Genomic DNA, 16,591 nt, shown 5'->3' on the forward strand with positions numbered 1-16,591 from the left:
AGAATCAACAGCAACAATAACACAGACTGTTTATATGTTTAGATGTATTGTATATGACTGTCTTTAACCTTTGGCACTTCGTTGCTTGTTGCACTACCTTCTTGTTGTTTCTTGTCTACTTCCCGTCATTTCTTACTTTAATAATTAATTTAAAAAAAACATTTAAAAAATTTTCTGTCTTGCTTTCTTTCTTATTTCATTTGTACCTGTTCAGCTTCTTGAGAAGTTTAACTCGCACTGAGTCGGACAATATTTCATTAAGTTTAATGTGACTTGATTATGATACCTGCCCTGTTAGCACCATTTAGCTACAGTAGCTAACGTTAGCCCGAGTGTGCAGCGCTCAGTGTTGCCTGTAAGCTAACGTTAGCTTGGGTCTGAGGTAGCGGGGCGTGTTTCCAGAGCGTGAAAGGCAACACTCCGTGCTTCTTATCTTGAAGATCCTGGTTCCAAACGGAAAAGATGTAAAGAAAGAGGCTTCAAACCGAGTCCGATGAAACCAACGGGTGACGTCACATCTCGCTACGTCCAGCAGTCTGTGGTTTCCCTCCACTCTGTGACAGCAGACCTTTCACTCCACCTTCAGGTGTGGATGTTCAGAAAAACATGCTGTATGAGCCAGTCATGATGGATCGTAAACCAGCTCTTAGGACAGTGCTGTGTTGAGCTAAATGCTTCTGTGTAATGTTCAGGTATAATATTTACCGTGTTCACCGGCGGATGGCTTCTGTGTAGGAGAAGCACTTCATCTCCTGTACTGGCTGTAAGCTGAAGTTTCTACAGGAGGTGAAAGGATCTTACCTCTGCCAGGCGCGAGTGTTTGTGGACGTTTTCTCCTTTATGGACAGCGGGAGCGAGCTGCTGGAGAACTCCTCGACTGCTGGTTAACGCACGAGTCAGACGGGCAAATTTACCCCAACCTGGCAATAAAGACAGAATAACAGCATCACATGACTGAAACCTCACTAACAATATTTAATGTCTGGAAATTTCAGTTTGAAAAAGTGGGTGTCGTATTATATGCAGTACTGTGCAGAAGTTTTAGACACTTTAGATGTTTAGGTTCTTCTCCATAATGCACCAAAGAACAAGGAGTCCTGCAACAGATGGTCTCTGATCTCAACATCATGGAGTCAGTCTGAGATTAACATGAAGAGACAGAAGCACTGTGGCAACAAGTGACCTGCAGAGAACCTGAAACACTGAGGAGAACTGCTGCTGTTTTAAAGACAAAGCTGCTCACAGCAGATATTGATTCACTTTCTGCTGTGTACTCAACTTTGGATCAAGTTAACTGATCAATAAAAATTATTCATGGCATTATTTTTGAAAGCATCCTCACTTTACCTTTAGTGGCTAAAACTTTTGCACAGTTCTGTGTATAATAATAATAATAATACATTTTATTTGGAGGCGCCTTTCAAGTCACCCAAGGTCACCTTACAAGAAATAAAAGCATAAAAGAATAAAAAAAACATCAATTAAAACAAAACATCAGCATAAAAACAGGTGAGGTGCACAGTGTCCAGTTATAGGGAGTATGCCAGTTTGAACAGGTGAGTTTTGAGGTGGAACTTAAATGAGGTGATGGAGTCTGACTGTCTTATATGTGGGGGGAGAGAGTTCCAGAGCCTGGGCGCTGAGCAGCTGAAGGCTCGGGCACCCATGGTACTGAGGTGTGACGTGGGGATGGATAAGAGTCCAGTAGAGGTTGAGCTGAGGGGTGCGGGAGGGACTGTATTCATGAAGGAGGTTGCGGGGGTAAGTAGGGACTAGGTTGTGGAGAGCTTTATAGGTGAGGAGGAGGTTTTTGTAGTGGATGTTGTTAGTTGATAGTTGGATGAGGACAGGGATGATGTGGTCGGATGATTTGGTACGGATGATGATCTGGGCGGCATCTGTAGTCCATTACAATCAAAACATACAACAGCACAACAACAAACAGTACAAAGCAAAAAAAAACAAACAAAAAAAATACAAAGAACACACCATACGAAATACAAAAGCTACACACAACAGCACATCACATACACCCACAATGTCAATTAAAAATGAATAATGTAAACTAGGCTCTGTGGTCACACAGCTGATTGGTCTTTAGTTGATATTTTAATTTGGCCTTGAATGTACTGATAGAACTACAGTTCTTCATATCATCAGGTAGGACGTTCCACTGAGTTGTGGCTTTCACACAGAAAGACTGCCCAAATGCAGTGCGATGAAATGGTACAATCTTGTATAGAGGATATAAGTTTACATATTATTTATCATTTTAAGTCCTGAGTTTCCTGAGTTTAGATTAGCTTGTGTTACTTACCAGACTTACCAGGAGACAAATGGGGGAATCACCCAATGACTTCCTGCTTTTAAGCTTGTAGCGGTAAGACACCGGGTAATGTCCCAAGCACAGGTTGCAAAGGACCATAAACCACAAGAAGAACACTTAGGCAAAATAAAATAATCTCAACCACACCACCGCTTGAATGTTCACAAAAATATATTAGTGCACAGTTAGACATTCAGTCCAGGTCCATAAAGGTTATAAAAGGAACCAAGTACTCCATTTCAGCAAAGGGATGGCCTCATAGCCCGACTCGGGTCATCTCTTGCTTATCATAGTTTCTCTCCTGTCATTTACGGGCCAGAGAAAGGTTCTTTAAGATAAAAGGCTTGAGGTCATCAAGCTGTGTGATGTTTTGGTAAACTGGAGAGTCAGGTAGAGCATTTCCGGGCTGCAGCAATACGTCCAGCGGTCCCCTGAGTGGTCGGTTTAGGTTGAGTTCTGCCGGTGTAACTCCTGTGGACTCCTGTACAGCAGAGTTCAAGGAAAACCTGAACTCATGAAGATGTTTATCCCAGTTTTTATGCCTGGAGCCCACGTAGGAAGCCATCATAGTTTTTAAGGTCCCATTCACTCGCTCTGACAAATTTGTCTTCGGATGGTAAGCAGATGTCAGTTTGTGTGACACATTCCAGGCTTTACAGATAGCCTGGAAGACGAAGGAGACAAATTTAGAGCCTCTGTCTGAGAGAATGTAATCAGGTATTCCCCATCTGGTGACAATCTCCTGGGTGAGGATGCGAGAGATGGTTTCAGCGGTGGCGTTCCTCAAAGGGAAGAGCTCCACTCACCTGGAGTAATAGTCCACAAAAACAAGTAGGTATGTGTTTCTGCTAGAACTCCTGGGGAAAGGACCCATCAAATCCATTCCCCGCATTTCCCAGGGGTGGCATACCACTGTTTGTTGTAATTTTCCGGCTGGCTTGCGGCTTTCAGGTTTGTAAAGTTGGCAGACTTGGCAATTTGTCACATGCTGCTTGACATCCCAGCTCATTTTTGGCCAGTAAACCAGACTCTGCATCCTACAGTAGGTTTTGTATCTACCCAGGTGGCCAGTGAGAGGGTCTTCATGGACTGCTGACAGAAACTGTGAACGCAGGCTTTCAGGTATGTATATCTGGTACAGGGTTTTCTAAGCCAGCTTTACAACCCGGTTAGCTCAGTCAGTAGAGCATGAGACTCTTGATCTCAGGGTTGTAGGTTCGAGCCCCACATTGGGCGCCATTTCTTTATGTGGTGGTTTGAGCAAATTAAACTCAGCCAAGTCTGAGTAAGACACACTTTCCAACCCCAGAAAGGATACATGTATTCTACCATGACCCCGGGTAATGTCCCAAGCACAGGTTGCAAAGGACCATAAACCACAAGAAGAACACTTAGGCAAAATAAAATAATCTCAACCACACCACCGCTTGAATGTTCACAAAAATATATTAGTGCACAGTTAGACATTCAGTCCAGGTCCATAAAGGTTATAAAGGAACCAAGTACTCCATTTCAGGCTTTCCCCAGTTATCAGTTCAGTTCATTTCAGGAAACAAAATAATCCACCTCGGGTTTTCCTGGTATCCCAAAACAAACTCAAAAGAAGGAAGTTCAGTTCAGTACATTCAATCCATCAAACCCCCAAAGCCTCAGTAAAAAAGAAAAGATAAGATAACAAAAAGAAAACACTTGGTCACCCGGCTTCAGCTGACTCACGGTTGGAGAGGACAAGATGCTTTTCCCAGCTGCTCGAGGGCACACAACGCGAACACGGATCAACGCGGACTTAAACGCGCACAGAATGCCAGTGGTAGGCTTATAAAACGGAGGTTAAACTTCTCCCCTGTTCCTCACTTGTCAGCGTCAGACGCCATATTGATTTTATTGTCACCTGATATGAAAACATAAGAGGCCGGACTCCGAGAGAGCGGTAAAACAGAGCCATATGACTGGCTGACTGGGCTGGTGGGGTGTGGGGGTGAGTAAAAAAAAAACATAATACTGACGATTCACATAACATAACATATCGTAATCCAGAATATGATTTCGAGATGATACATAAAACAAATCATATAGTCATGAAAATAACACAAACGACAAAGAAATAAAAAACTTTCAAATCATCATTCAATCGTTGTTTACCAATACCTGTTTAACGTATCATTAGTTATAATTTGGGTGATCGCCACCGGTGATGTCATGGGTTAGATGGAGTATGGGGGATATGTTGCATTGAGTTAAATGTCTGGTTTAGTATTTATGTGATTCTTACTTATTTTGTCTTGTGATGAGGATTATGCTGTGTGTGTGTGTGTGTGTAAACAATGTTAACTGATACAAGTAACACTGTAATATTAGTCGTTGCCTTCCTGCATGTAGGGATTTGGGGGGTTTTGGGTTTGTGCGACGCCCACCTTTTGAAGAGTCATCCTCGATTGGTTGCTTGAAGGCGGTGATGTCACTGAAGGTGCAGAGGAACAGGACGACTTTGTCCTGCTCGTTCCTGATTGGAGCGATCTTCACGAAAAACCACACCGGCATCCCTGCAGTGGAACAGACAGAGAGGCAGGTCACAACAAAAAAACAGTGACGTCGTCATAAGAACGAAACTAAATATGATCCGCCAACAGTTTTGGACGGTTTCATTGTTTTCACTGTTAGTTATTGAAACTGTGTCTGTACATCTAGCTGCGTTTCCACCAGAGGAACCAGTGTCTAAATGAAGCTCCCAAAAAGTCCCTGCTGGGGGGGGGGGGACTTTGGGGGCGGAGTTTGCAGGGATGACTGTCACTGATTGGTCAAACACACGCAGCACTGCTTCATTCATAAAACAAGGAAGTACTCTAGTATCAATTTAGGATGAAGGGGGGCACATTTCTCTTTGTTTGTTAACGTTAAAAGTAAAGTTAGGTTTATGTTGTCCGGTTTAAAAATGAGAAAAACAGAGAGAGAAAGCAGCGGCGGTCGAGTGAGCTGGAGAATGAATGGAGAGGGAGCGGAGGTAGCGAAAACAAAGCCGGTGAACGAGAGAAATAAAATGTTATTTTCTTGATTGTTTCATGTTGTTTGGTTCTAAAGCAGAAATAAAAACATCAAACACTCAGCAGATGATTTACTGTGGAGACAGATGCTCGCTGCATTTCTGCTTTTCATTCATTCATCACATAAAACTCAAAGAACAACAGGACAGATCTGTGTTGTTGTTGTTTCGTCGTGTGTGAACGCTGCGTTTCATGTTCTAATTCCTCCTGGTTCTCACCCGCAGGATCTACCTGGTTCCTCAGATGTGGTGGAAACACAAACAGAGACTTTTAGTTCCAGGTTTAGTTCCTGAGATTAGTTCCTCTGGTTTCAAAGTACCTGAACTTCTGATTGAATAAGTGTAATGATAAAGCAGTGGACTCGACATATGCAGTAGTGTGAAAAACTGCACTACTCACGGTTTTTCTTGTACATCAGAATCTCAAAAGAGTTCATCTCGTAGTTCTCGAAGGTCTGCCGAACCTTCTCCGTCAACTCCTTGTCGGTCAGCTCTCCGTACATGAAGCTGCGGAGGAAAACAGTACACAGGTGTTTTCTATCATCAGCTTCCACCGATGCCACAGCAGCGCGGTTCGGTGTCGTATTCGTACCTGCAGGTGCTGCTCTTCTGCATGACCTCAGCTCGATGGTAACCGGACAGTTTGCAGAAGCCGTCGTTGCTGTAGACGATCGGCCAGTCGACGATCTGAGCGTTTCCCAGCACGAAATTAGTATCTGACCACAGGAAGCAGTAAGTTACAATCTGTTCTGTTTCATAACCATTTTATTCATATTAGGGCTGAATGATTAATGCTGTAACAAACATCATCATGCTTTTGACTTTTTATTAATTAACCCTGATCAGTAAACATTCTGACCAATCACAGGTGTTGTAATGTCTCCTCTGCTGTTCCTACAGTCGGACGTTTGATGTTCTTCTTCTCTGTGCAGAGTTTGTGTTGAAAGTTTCTCTGAGCTCACCTTAAATCTCAGTTTAACACCTGCAGGGTTTGTGACATCACAACTAGTGACTAGGAATTCAGCCAATCGTGGTCCAGTATGCAACGTGCACAAGTGTGATGTGGAAGCTTGAAGCCTCCAGTGCACAAACACTAAGAAAGGACTTTACAGTAAAAGGGGAGACAACAGTTGGAAATAAAACATATCTGCATATTCATAGATTTGGAGTTTTTTAACGAGGGAGAAGATAGTAAAGTAAAGTAAATGACCTTCAGGAGGAGATCTTCAGCTGTCAGTTACAGCACAAGCACATGAATTTTGTTCATAAAGACTGATGCATTATCAAGTTCTTCATGTACTTTAAGCCATAATCATGCAGCCCTAATACAGACAGATATGTAATTATCATTCTTCTCTCTAGCTGCAGTAAAACTGACGATGGCTGAACCAGGACATGAGGGGAGCACTATTTAATATTTGGTTATTAATGTTCAGGTTGGACACAACAGAACAAACAGCCACTCACAGTCCACCAGCAAAGACAGACACACCAGTTTACAGCATCACAGGGAGGATTATGTGTGTGTGTGTGTGTGTAACTGGTTTATAACACATTAATAACAGCTGAACTGCAGCTTCAGAGCGTCTGTTGTCTCGTCTCGTCGGCTGGTGGCGACGACTGAGACGACTGAGAAGTGATCTGACCTCCAGCTGGAGAACCACAGACCCAAAAACCCAAAGATCTCCCTGTGTTTCCATCAGAACCTCCATTTAAATGTAGTTTAATTTCTGCCTTAAAAACTCTCTCCTGCTGATACTTAAAATTCTAATAATTCCTAATTTTATCCTCATTATATTTTCAGCTGATTCATACAAATATATAAGCTGAACTTTAGGACTTTGGTAGCCTCGATTTTAAAGCATGAAAATAAACCACGGTGCCTTAATTAAGCAACTTCAGAGGGAATCAGATGGTAGATAACATGTTGTTATTAAATGAATTAGTTTCTGTAGTTTTTCCTAACAAGTGAAGAATTTATAAGTGTGATTGAGGGAAGTTAATTTACGTGTTTTCAAAAATAAGTCGACTTGTTTCTACAGATTTCTGTTATCAGGTGACACTTCAGTGAGGAGCCACGGGGAAAAAAAAAAACGAATTTGTGCTCTCGATTTATTTAATTCATGCTCTCCATTTAGCAATTCATGCTCAGATTAATAATTCATGCTCTCAATTTCACTACTTTGCCAGTCAGCCGGAAGTTTGAAGAAAGCAATAAAGACGATGTTTCCCTGTAACGTCAGTTACTGATCAACACTGGATCCAAAGCAGCCAGGAAGCACTGAGAGAATATAATACATAATATAAACTGTATATATATATGAAAGTGTTCACAGTAAAAAGTCTGTTATATTATCTCAGAGATAACACAATGTTGTGCTAAAAGTAGATCCAAATATCTGAGTCCAAGATCAAAATCAAACCTTCTTAAATACAAGCGATCCACAGTGAGGGTGAACGTCAGTTGAGAGAACGGCATGAAGTGAATTCTGTTGGATCAAGAGCATGAATGATTAAATAAAGAGCACACAGTGTTTACCATACGTAGGCTCTACTTGGGCAGCCCGCCCAGGTAGAAGTCAGTCCAGTCTAGTAAAGTCCGTCTGAGTTGTGTGTGCTGCAGTAACTGAGCATGGATGTATCAAGAGAACTGGATACGGCGTTGGAGGCGCGGCCACGGTCATTCCTATGAAAGTTGCTCAGTGGCGCATGAAGCCAAAAAAGTTCAACTTCTTCCGCCCATAGAGCGAGCGCAGTAGTGACTTTCGCCGGCCGAATCGGCTACTTCCGGTTCTTCGGCTCTTCTAGGCTTCTGAAATGTGATCAGGACCAAGCGGCAGCGTCCAGGGCTGTAAAATGAAGCCAAAAACTGCAGTTCCTCCAATGACCACTTGAGGCTCCAAAAGCGAGTCAGTCCCCATAGACCTCCATGTTAAAATGCCCAACTTTACAGCAGAAATAAACATGTTTACAGCCTGGTACAAACAACGGTTTTGTTTTTTTTATAACTCACCCGTTTAAATTTTATTAAGCCGTAAAGTTATGCATAATGAAGGACATGGCTGCTTTGAGTGACAGGTCCGCCAGCCGCTAGGTGGCTTGTTTCAGCCATTCGGCCCCGCCTCTTTGTTCATTTTTAATTGGCTGGGAGTTAGGCAGCGTCACGCACTGCCAAGATGGCGACGGCCGGAGCGGCTCGACGGCTTCAAAACCGCCCCTCAGAATCCAACGGGTGACGTCACGGTAACTACGTCCATATTTTTATACAGTCTATGGATCGGACCAAACGAATCAAATTGTGATAGTGAGACAAGTCATTTCGCTGAGGTTGTGATGCTCAAAAACATTTTTGGGCCAGTGTGCATCATGTGACGTTGTCATTACACGGTTTGGCCGCTATGTCAAATTGGCTTCAAAGCCCGGCGCTCTTCCTGTATCCAGTTCTCTTTATACATCCATGTAGCTGAGCGGGGACTAGAGGCTTCTCTGTGAGCAGCCGCCTAGCTAGCGTCTACCTGCATGTGAGGCGTTTAGGGGACGTCTGTAAATTGACCTTAGTTACACTCTCCGCCTCTAAACTGTATGAGTCTGCCTGCTTTTTTTTTCTTAGCAGGGATTTGGACTTCAAGAGAAAATTATGAAAGTGTCCTTATCTGTCTGCATATCTTTTCATTATAATGTTAGTGGTATTTTGATGTTGGTTACTTTTTATTCCACTTCCTGATTTCATATAGTTGAAGCTGACAGCCAATAAACATCTGGTGCAGCTGTTATAAATGAATTTTAAACCCGCAAAAGGAGTGATTTTTATTTTCTGCTCAGTTTCAACCAATATCACTGTCACTTCCTGAATATTTCACATCGTTCACTTATTTTTGAAATGAAAGCCTGCGTCGAGTCCCAGCAGAGACGAGGATAACGTGCGTCTGCCTGCAGGCGTTAACATGCTCCAAAAAAAAAAAAAAAAAAACTCAGGATGGAAACACACACACACACACAATAAAAACACAATCAATCACAATCAATAACCAAACTGATGTCAAACACACTGTATGTCTGTGTACGTTAATGTGTCCGTCATTTATTTACGAATCTTAAAGTAACAATCTCAAAGATCTCCGTTTCGTTCTCTGTGGCGGCACCGTGTGGCGATAATCTGTAATTACAGGCGTGTTTTTGTGATGTCACGCTAGCACAAGCGAGTCTGTTAAGTTAGCTCCGCCTACCCTCTGATGGAAAACACGTCACCGACTGCATGGCGGTAAACACCCAGTTCGTAATAATAATCATAATACTGCAAATGCAAGAACTTAATAACTTTATATCGTTAATTCAATATTATATAATTCTGTAATAGTAGTGAAGAACTGACAGGCCTTAAAATACAGAAAACACAAAAAACTGAATTCTGCCCCAAATCCCATGTGGAGCTGAGATTAAAATAGTTTCCAAAATGGCTGCACATCACTGACAAACAACATGACGATGATGAGGAGGATGACTCCTAATCACTTCCTGCCCTCTGGCGCCCCCCATCGGGACAAACAGTTTGAGTCATTCTGTGTAATTAAATTAATTGGGGTGAATCGGGTTCAGCAGCTGAACGTCATGTTAATGAATCCAGTTGTAGTTTATCATGATAACAACATCCAGGAGCGCTGTGACGCTGCTGTTCAATGAGTTTAAATAATGATAATATCACGTTTAACTAAACGTTCAGACCAAAAACTGCTCTGCGTTACATAAGTCAGCTGGTGCGGTTTATCAGACACCAACATATTAATATATGAGGGTTTGAACAGTGATCTCGTCTGTTAAAATCTGATGTTTTGTTGACGACCTCCTACAAACGTTGTCTCCCTACAGTGACGTCACCTGATTTCCTCCTTTGTTCCCGTCATCATTACTACGACCAATAGACGGACATGGTTTTGCTGGACGATGCCGTGACGTCGTTTTATTTGCCGGAGACTTTTGACATTGGCACACCAGCTGTCACGACACAGTAACCTGACTGACAAGAGTTATTAGGACTATACATTTACACGTATTTGCTTTTTGCGGGTATGTCGTATCAGCGTACATGTGGGTGGATACGTAATAATTCAGAAATAGTGTCTCCGTTACAGAGTTTGTCCAACTTAAGCTTAACTTTTCTACTGTTTAAATTTTATTAAGCTGTAAAGTTTTGCATAATTAATGGCCGCTTTGAGTGACAGGTCGCAAGCCGCTAGGTGGCTTGTTTCACCTCAGCTCCGCCTCTTTGTCCATTTTGGATTAGGCAGAGTCACGTCCTGCCAAGATGGCGACGGCCGGAGCCGCCCACTTTGAGCTTCAAAACCGCTCTTCAAAAACCAACGGGTGACGTCACGGTGGCTACGTCCATATTTTTATACAGTCTATGAACACTACACATCTTGGTCACAATTGTTAAAAATCACATTTAAGGCGTCCTTATCAGAAGTGTTTATGTAAAGAATAAATATCTGCTGATATCACTTTGGGGTTTTTTTTTTAAACGGTCTCAAAAATCCAGTAAGAGTCGGGCTATAAAATGACTGAGCGACTGTTGTCGGTCTGAACTTCACTGTAATTGCGGTGTTGTGTTACTGTGTTAGAGATTCATGAGTCCAAACTTTCCAAAAATAGACTTTAACATTAGGTCTCATGAACCCCCCCCACAGACAGCATCAAACTGTGCATTAATACGCTGAAAAGTTCATAGTTTGTAAACAAGATTTCACACAACAGCAAGAAATACATGTATAAATAAAGAATTTAACAAGAACTATAATCAGTGTGTGTGTGTGTGTGTAAATAACACAGGTGAATGGATGGGGAGGGATAAAACATGTACACGACAGTATGTGGAAACACTGGTCTGTACCTGTCTGTCTATGTGATAATGTCCAAACTGAAAAGTTGAAAAGAAACGTGGTTAAAGGAGCAGAAACAGTTGAAGCAGTGAGAACAGAAGGAGAGGCGAAGGACACAATAAACAAACTGGCTGAAGGTCTGAAACGTGACGGTCTGACACACTTCATGTGTTTCATCAGAAACGTTCCACGGTTTTTAAATTCCTCACCGTGTCCAGCGAGGTTTATCCAACCAGACATTATAACTTACATACTGGACTGTCATAGTGTGGAGGGCCTTTTCCTCTCTCATAATTATAATTTGATGACATTTAAATCACAAAAATCAGCCATTTCTGAAATACACATATACGTCTACAACTTATTATTGTGGCTCCAATCATCAATATGAAATATTATTCTCATTTACATTCACAGGGATAAATATAACATATTTTAACAAATTTTACATTTTTCTCAGCTTCTTTTATTGCTTTACTGTAAATCACTTTGTAACTGTGTTTACAACAGTGCTACATAAATAAAGTTTATCATTATTATTGTTCATTAAGGTGATCATTTTCTGTGAAAAGCAATAACTAACGTTTTGTGTTATGTGCTAATTCTTGCTGTGATCATTTCATTTTTATAGTGTAATGTTTAAAGTGCAGGCAGCTCTGCTAGCTTAACTACCAAAAAGTATCCCACAAATTTTTGAATTTTTACAAAAGCCTCTGACGACTTGTGTTAACGCTCATTTTGCACAGTGTTTCAGTCCCTTTGTTCCTCATTATTAGATTAATATTACCACAAATTTATGGCTATTATTAAGATTCATGTCCACCAAAATAGGCGGGCAAGCAAACACTTATGTTCCTGTAACGTTCCCCAAAGGTTGTTAGAAATGTTTCTTGGTAACTCCTGGTGACATTGGTTATAAGAACGTTCCCGTTGGGTCTAGTTGGTGTGAATGTTTAATAGTTATTGAATTTTTATTTTTTTAAAATACTAATACAGACTAGGAAGCATTTATTTAATTTAATGTTACTATCAAAATTATTATCAAAATGCCCACTGACGATCTTAAAACAAAAATAACTGATATTCATGACAGGATGAGGGTTCATCATGCTACTATGGAAAATGTAGTTAAGTTTTTAAATATGAATGTAAAATATGGTTTTATTAATCATAATCGGATTAATTGTTTTATTTTTTTAAAATAACAGAAAATAGTGAAAAAATTACATCAATTACGTCAATTTTTTGCAGAGTCCACGGTGAAACATTTTCTTGTTTTGTTCGACCAACAGTCCAAAACAAAACTGTATTTAATTCACAATTACACAGATCAGAGTAAAAGATGGAGAATGGGACAAAGTGGGGACTGTAAAAGTTTGGTTATTTGTTTGATAAATTACTTAAATGACTAATTGATAATCAAAGTTTTGGCCACTTAAATTTCTTTCTGTTGACCAATGATTTAAATTTACCCTTAAATTCATATCAAGTCAAATGTAGGGTTGACAAGTCATAGCTTATAATAAGACAGAAAAAGAAAGTAGAGCTACTTTAAATTCTGAATATATTGACTTGTTCGTTTTTCTCTTGTCAAATATACAGCAAGTTCACAGCTCGGCTGACTAGGAAGCTCAATACAGGAATAAGCAGCAAGGCGTGAAGCATAATATAACTTCATTTGGCTTTAAAAATGAAAATATGTCTTTTTATATCTGCGTGTAAACGTTGGTTAAATATATGAAGCTGAATAAAGGGGAAGGCATTTAGCATAATTAAACTTTCTAAAAATGCGGGTAAATATGTGCTGCTCGGCTTTAAAAACTGAAAATGATTATTTTACTGTTAAAAAGACATAATTGTATATGAAGACAGCTGTGTAATATACCTGTTAGCTCAAGTAGTGAGTGTTAGCTAGCAGTCTGCTGTGAACTGGACATGTGCAGCTTTCTGTCAGAAACCCAACAGAACCACGAGACGCTTCACGCGACAAACAGCCCCTTTAAACCGTTTACATTCAGCAGGATAAACCGGATAAACCGTATAAACCGGACCGGATCCTACCGTTGGACCGGCGGACGATGTTCTCCAGGAAAGTGTTCTGAGGGGCCACCAGACCCCGCCGTCCTCCCGCCATCCTGCCGTCCTCCTGCAGCGCGAGGCAGAGCCGCTTCCCGCCGCTCACATATCTGATGCTGCACGAGCCCTGCGCTCTGTAGAGTAGGGGCGCGCGCTCTCCCTCTCTCTCTCTCTCTATTCCTCCCTCTCTCTCTATTCCTCCCTCTCTCTCGCTCTAGCTCGCGTTCTCTCCTTCCCTCCTTCTCCCTCTATCTCTCTCTCCCTCCCTCTCTCTTTCTCTCTCTCTCTCCTTCCCTCTCTCTCCCTCTAGCTCGCGCTCTCTCTCCCCTTCTCTCTCTCTCTCTCTCTCTCCTTCTCTCTCTCCCTCTGTCTCCCTCTAGCTCGCGCTCTCTCTCCCCTTCTCTCTCTCTCTCTCCCAGCAGGCTCCTTATTGGCAGATGGTTGCAGCACGCGCTCCCACAGCAGCCACAGTGAGGCTGAGCTTTAGCGCGCGCTCAGAGAGAGAGAGAGAGAGTACAGGTGAGAGAGGATGGTAGAGAGACACCTACAGACACCGTGACATCATTACATCACTCCTTATTGTAATTAAACGGCTCAGTTCACACAAAAGAAGCTTTATTTACATGATTACACAAGAAAACTCAGAGTACTTTATAGACCTGCAACGATCAGTTGGCTAATCGATTAGTTACCAACTATTAAATTAATCTCCAACTGTTTTGATAATGATTAATCGTTTCTGTTGGATTTCTGAGTGTGTTTGAGACCCATAAATGAGGCAAAAAACCAAAGTTCAACATGCAGAGCCGTTTTATTTTCATTTCTTTGTATTTGTGTGGTTTAAACTCTTATTAAGGTGAAGTGGTGCACCTGAGGGAGGCGGTTCCTCTCCAGGTGGGAGCGCGTGTGTTTTTATCCTCCCTGCCTCAGGTGCGGTCATGTGACTCCGTGATGGGACTTCTTGACAGTCGCATCCATGTTTCCCTCACTTGTGTCCTTTCCTTGGTCCTTCCCACCGAGGATGCAGGAGAGACGCAAGGAAAGATCAAATAAGAGACCCGAGATGCGCCCACTGATCATCCTCCATGACCTCCAGGAGAGGTACTAGACCCGCAACTGTTCCAGGGTCTGTTCACGCCTCCAACAGGTCGCAGGGAGCGACGATCATAGCAACTTGTCCTTGTCCATGTTCCAGTTTGGTCTTGGTTGCAGGTCTGGAAGATGATGGCTGATCAGCTGGAGACGCATCCAGGAGGCTTTAAACTCCTCCACCAGCGGGACTCCTGAAGGTACAGATCGATCCGCCCCGGAAGTCAACCTGACGGCTGGAGCCCAGGACCGGAGGCCGGCGGGCAGGTGAGCCGGTGGATTCAGAGAAACAGGAAATAGCTGCTGCCCAGGTGCGGTCATGTGACTCCTTAATGGGGACTTTTGACAGTTTTAAATTCCACCATCTGATTCTCATCAATTGAGTCATTTTTAAAGGAAAAAAAGTCAAAATTGTCTGATTCCAGCTTCTTAAATGTGAATATTTTCTAGCTTCTTTAGTCCTTTATGACAGTAAACTGAATATCTTTGTGTTGTGGACAAAACAAGACATTTGAAGACATCAGTGATTTTCACCATTTTCTGACATTTTATAGACCAAATGACTGATCGATCAATTGAGAAAATAGTCAACAGATTTTCAACAGATGCTTTACAAAATGCAAAATAATACAAGAACAGAAAGAAAAAGAAAAACAAGACTAAAAGAAGCAAGTAAAAGCAATAGAGAAGTAAAATACATTAAATATGATTTAAAAAAGGTAATTGACATTTAAAAGATAAAAATTATTAAGTGAACTTTTAAAATTTTACTAAACAGATGTGTCTTCAGGTAGTTTGTTCCAGATGTGAGCTGAAGCTAAAAGCAGCTTCATCATGTTTAGCTTTAGGGACCACAGGAAGACCAGAACCAGCTGGCCTGAGAGCTCTGGAAGCTTCTTACTGTCTGAAAAGATTCAGAGATTTACAGAGCAGAGCAGGAAAACTTTAGTGATTTGACAACTACTCGATTTTTAAGTGTTTGTCAGGATGCTAGCAGCAGAGTTCTGGATCTACTGGATCTGTCCGACCACAGAAACCAGAGAAAGTCAGTTTTATTCATAAAGCACCAAATTACAACAGAAGTTATCTCAGGGCTCTTTTCACATAGAACAGGTCTACTCTTTAATTTACAGAGACTCAACATTCCTCCGTGAGCAGCACTTGGCGACAAAAACTCCCCTCTAACAGGAAGAAACCTCAAGCAGAACCGGACTCTAGGTGGGCGCCATCTGGCTAGACCGGTTGGGTGAAGAGAGACAGAAGGGGGGAGAGACACAGAGAAGCATAATAACAACAATAGTAACAATAATAATAACAATGGCAAAGATAATAATAATAATAATAATAATAATAATAATAATAATAATAATAATAGAAATATGACTAATAATAATAAGCAGCAGCGATGAGGCGTCACGCTGGACAGCAGTCGGTCCGCAGCCGAAGGTCACCTGAGAGATGAGAAAGCATAAAAACTCCGGGGAAGAAGCCAAGTTAGTGACACGCATCAATGGTACAGATGGAGACGAGGAGGAGGAGGAGGAGGAGGAGGAGGAGGAGGAGGAGGAGCATCATGGGAAGTCCTTCAGCAGAAAAGTCCATCACAGCAGTCCAGCCAGTTTCTCCAAATGTTGTATTTACATGAAATCTCTGGGATGTTTATAAGTTTCTGATTTTGTGACAGATTTAATAGAACTGCTGAAACTGACACTGAGGTTTCTAACCTGGTTATTATTCTGGAGGAGAAGCCATGAATTCATATTTACTGCTTACAGCTGAGTATCAACTGAAAATGTTGCATTTTGGAGCAATGAGATACCCGAGGTTCATAAAAAGGAAAACCTTTTTGTTTTCTGGACTTTAATTTTGGATATAAAAACAACTTGTAACATTTTATCATCTAAAAGACCTTTTTAGCAGTGAAATCTATTTACTCCAATGGAATAAACTTTGGAAATATTTGTGCCGCTGTTGTTGTTTAACTTCTAGGAGAGCTGGAGAATCCAAAATGGAGGGCGCTAACGTAGCTATTAGCTGGTTCGTCCTTCCAGTTGTACTGAAGCTCTTCTGTCGGAGTAAAAACAGCAAACATGTTTTACACACAGTCAGGAAACAGCAGGACATGATACATAAACAGGATGTCTTTGAATAAACTGAAGGATCTTATTGTCGTGATAGTGGCCG

The 16,591-nt window shown here is 41.6% G+C and overlaps 1 protein-coding gene and 1 non-coding gene across 5 annotated transcripts in view; one reads left to right on the forward strand and one right to left on the reverse strand.

The window, feature by feature from the left end:
* kcnh1b (potassium voltage-gated channel, subfamily H (eag-related), member 1b) overlaps positions 1-14,741 on the reverse strand; it is a 68,937-nt gene extending 54,196 nt beyond the window's left edge. For 2 of the 4 annotated variants that reach the window (XR_010927959.1, XM_067585744.1), the window contains exons 1-5: positions 13,304-14,733; positions 5,959-6,082; positions 5,767-5,873; positions 4,741-4,869; positions 802-920 (exon numbers count right to left, since the gene is read on the reverse strand). Coding sequence is in view for 3 of the 4 variants with exons in the window: in XM_067585744.1 (XP_067441845.1) it covers positions 802-920; positions 4,741-4,869; positions 5,767-5,873; positions 5,959-6,082; positions 13,304-13,376 (552 nt within the window). In the remaining variant the exon portion in view is untranslated. The other 2 variants (XM_067585746.1, XM_067585747.1) reach the window with 2 other exon arrangements.
* Positions 3,490-3,562, forward strand: trnak-cuu (transfer RNA lysine (anticodon CUU)). Its single transcript has one exon. It is a non-coding gene; the product is annotated as a tRNA-Lys (tRNA).
* Positions 14,742-16,591: the final 1,850 nt, after the last annotated feature.

Source organism: Thunnus thynnus, chromosome 3, assembly GCF_963924715.1.
Source record: "Thunnus thynnus chromosome 3, fThuThy2.1, whole genome shotgun sequence".
NCBI lineage: Eukaryota > Metazoa > Chordata > Actinopteri > Scombriformes > Scombridae > Thunnus > Thunnus thynnus.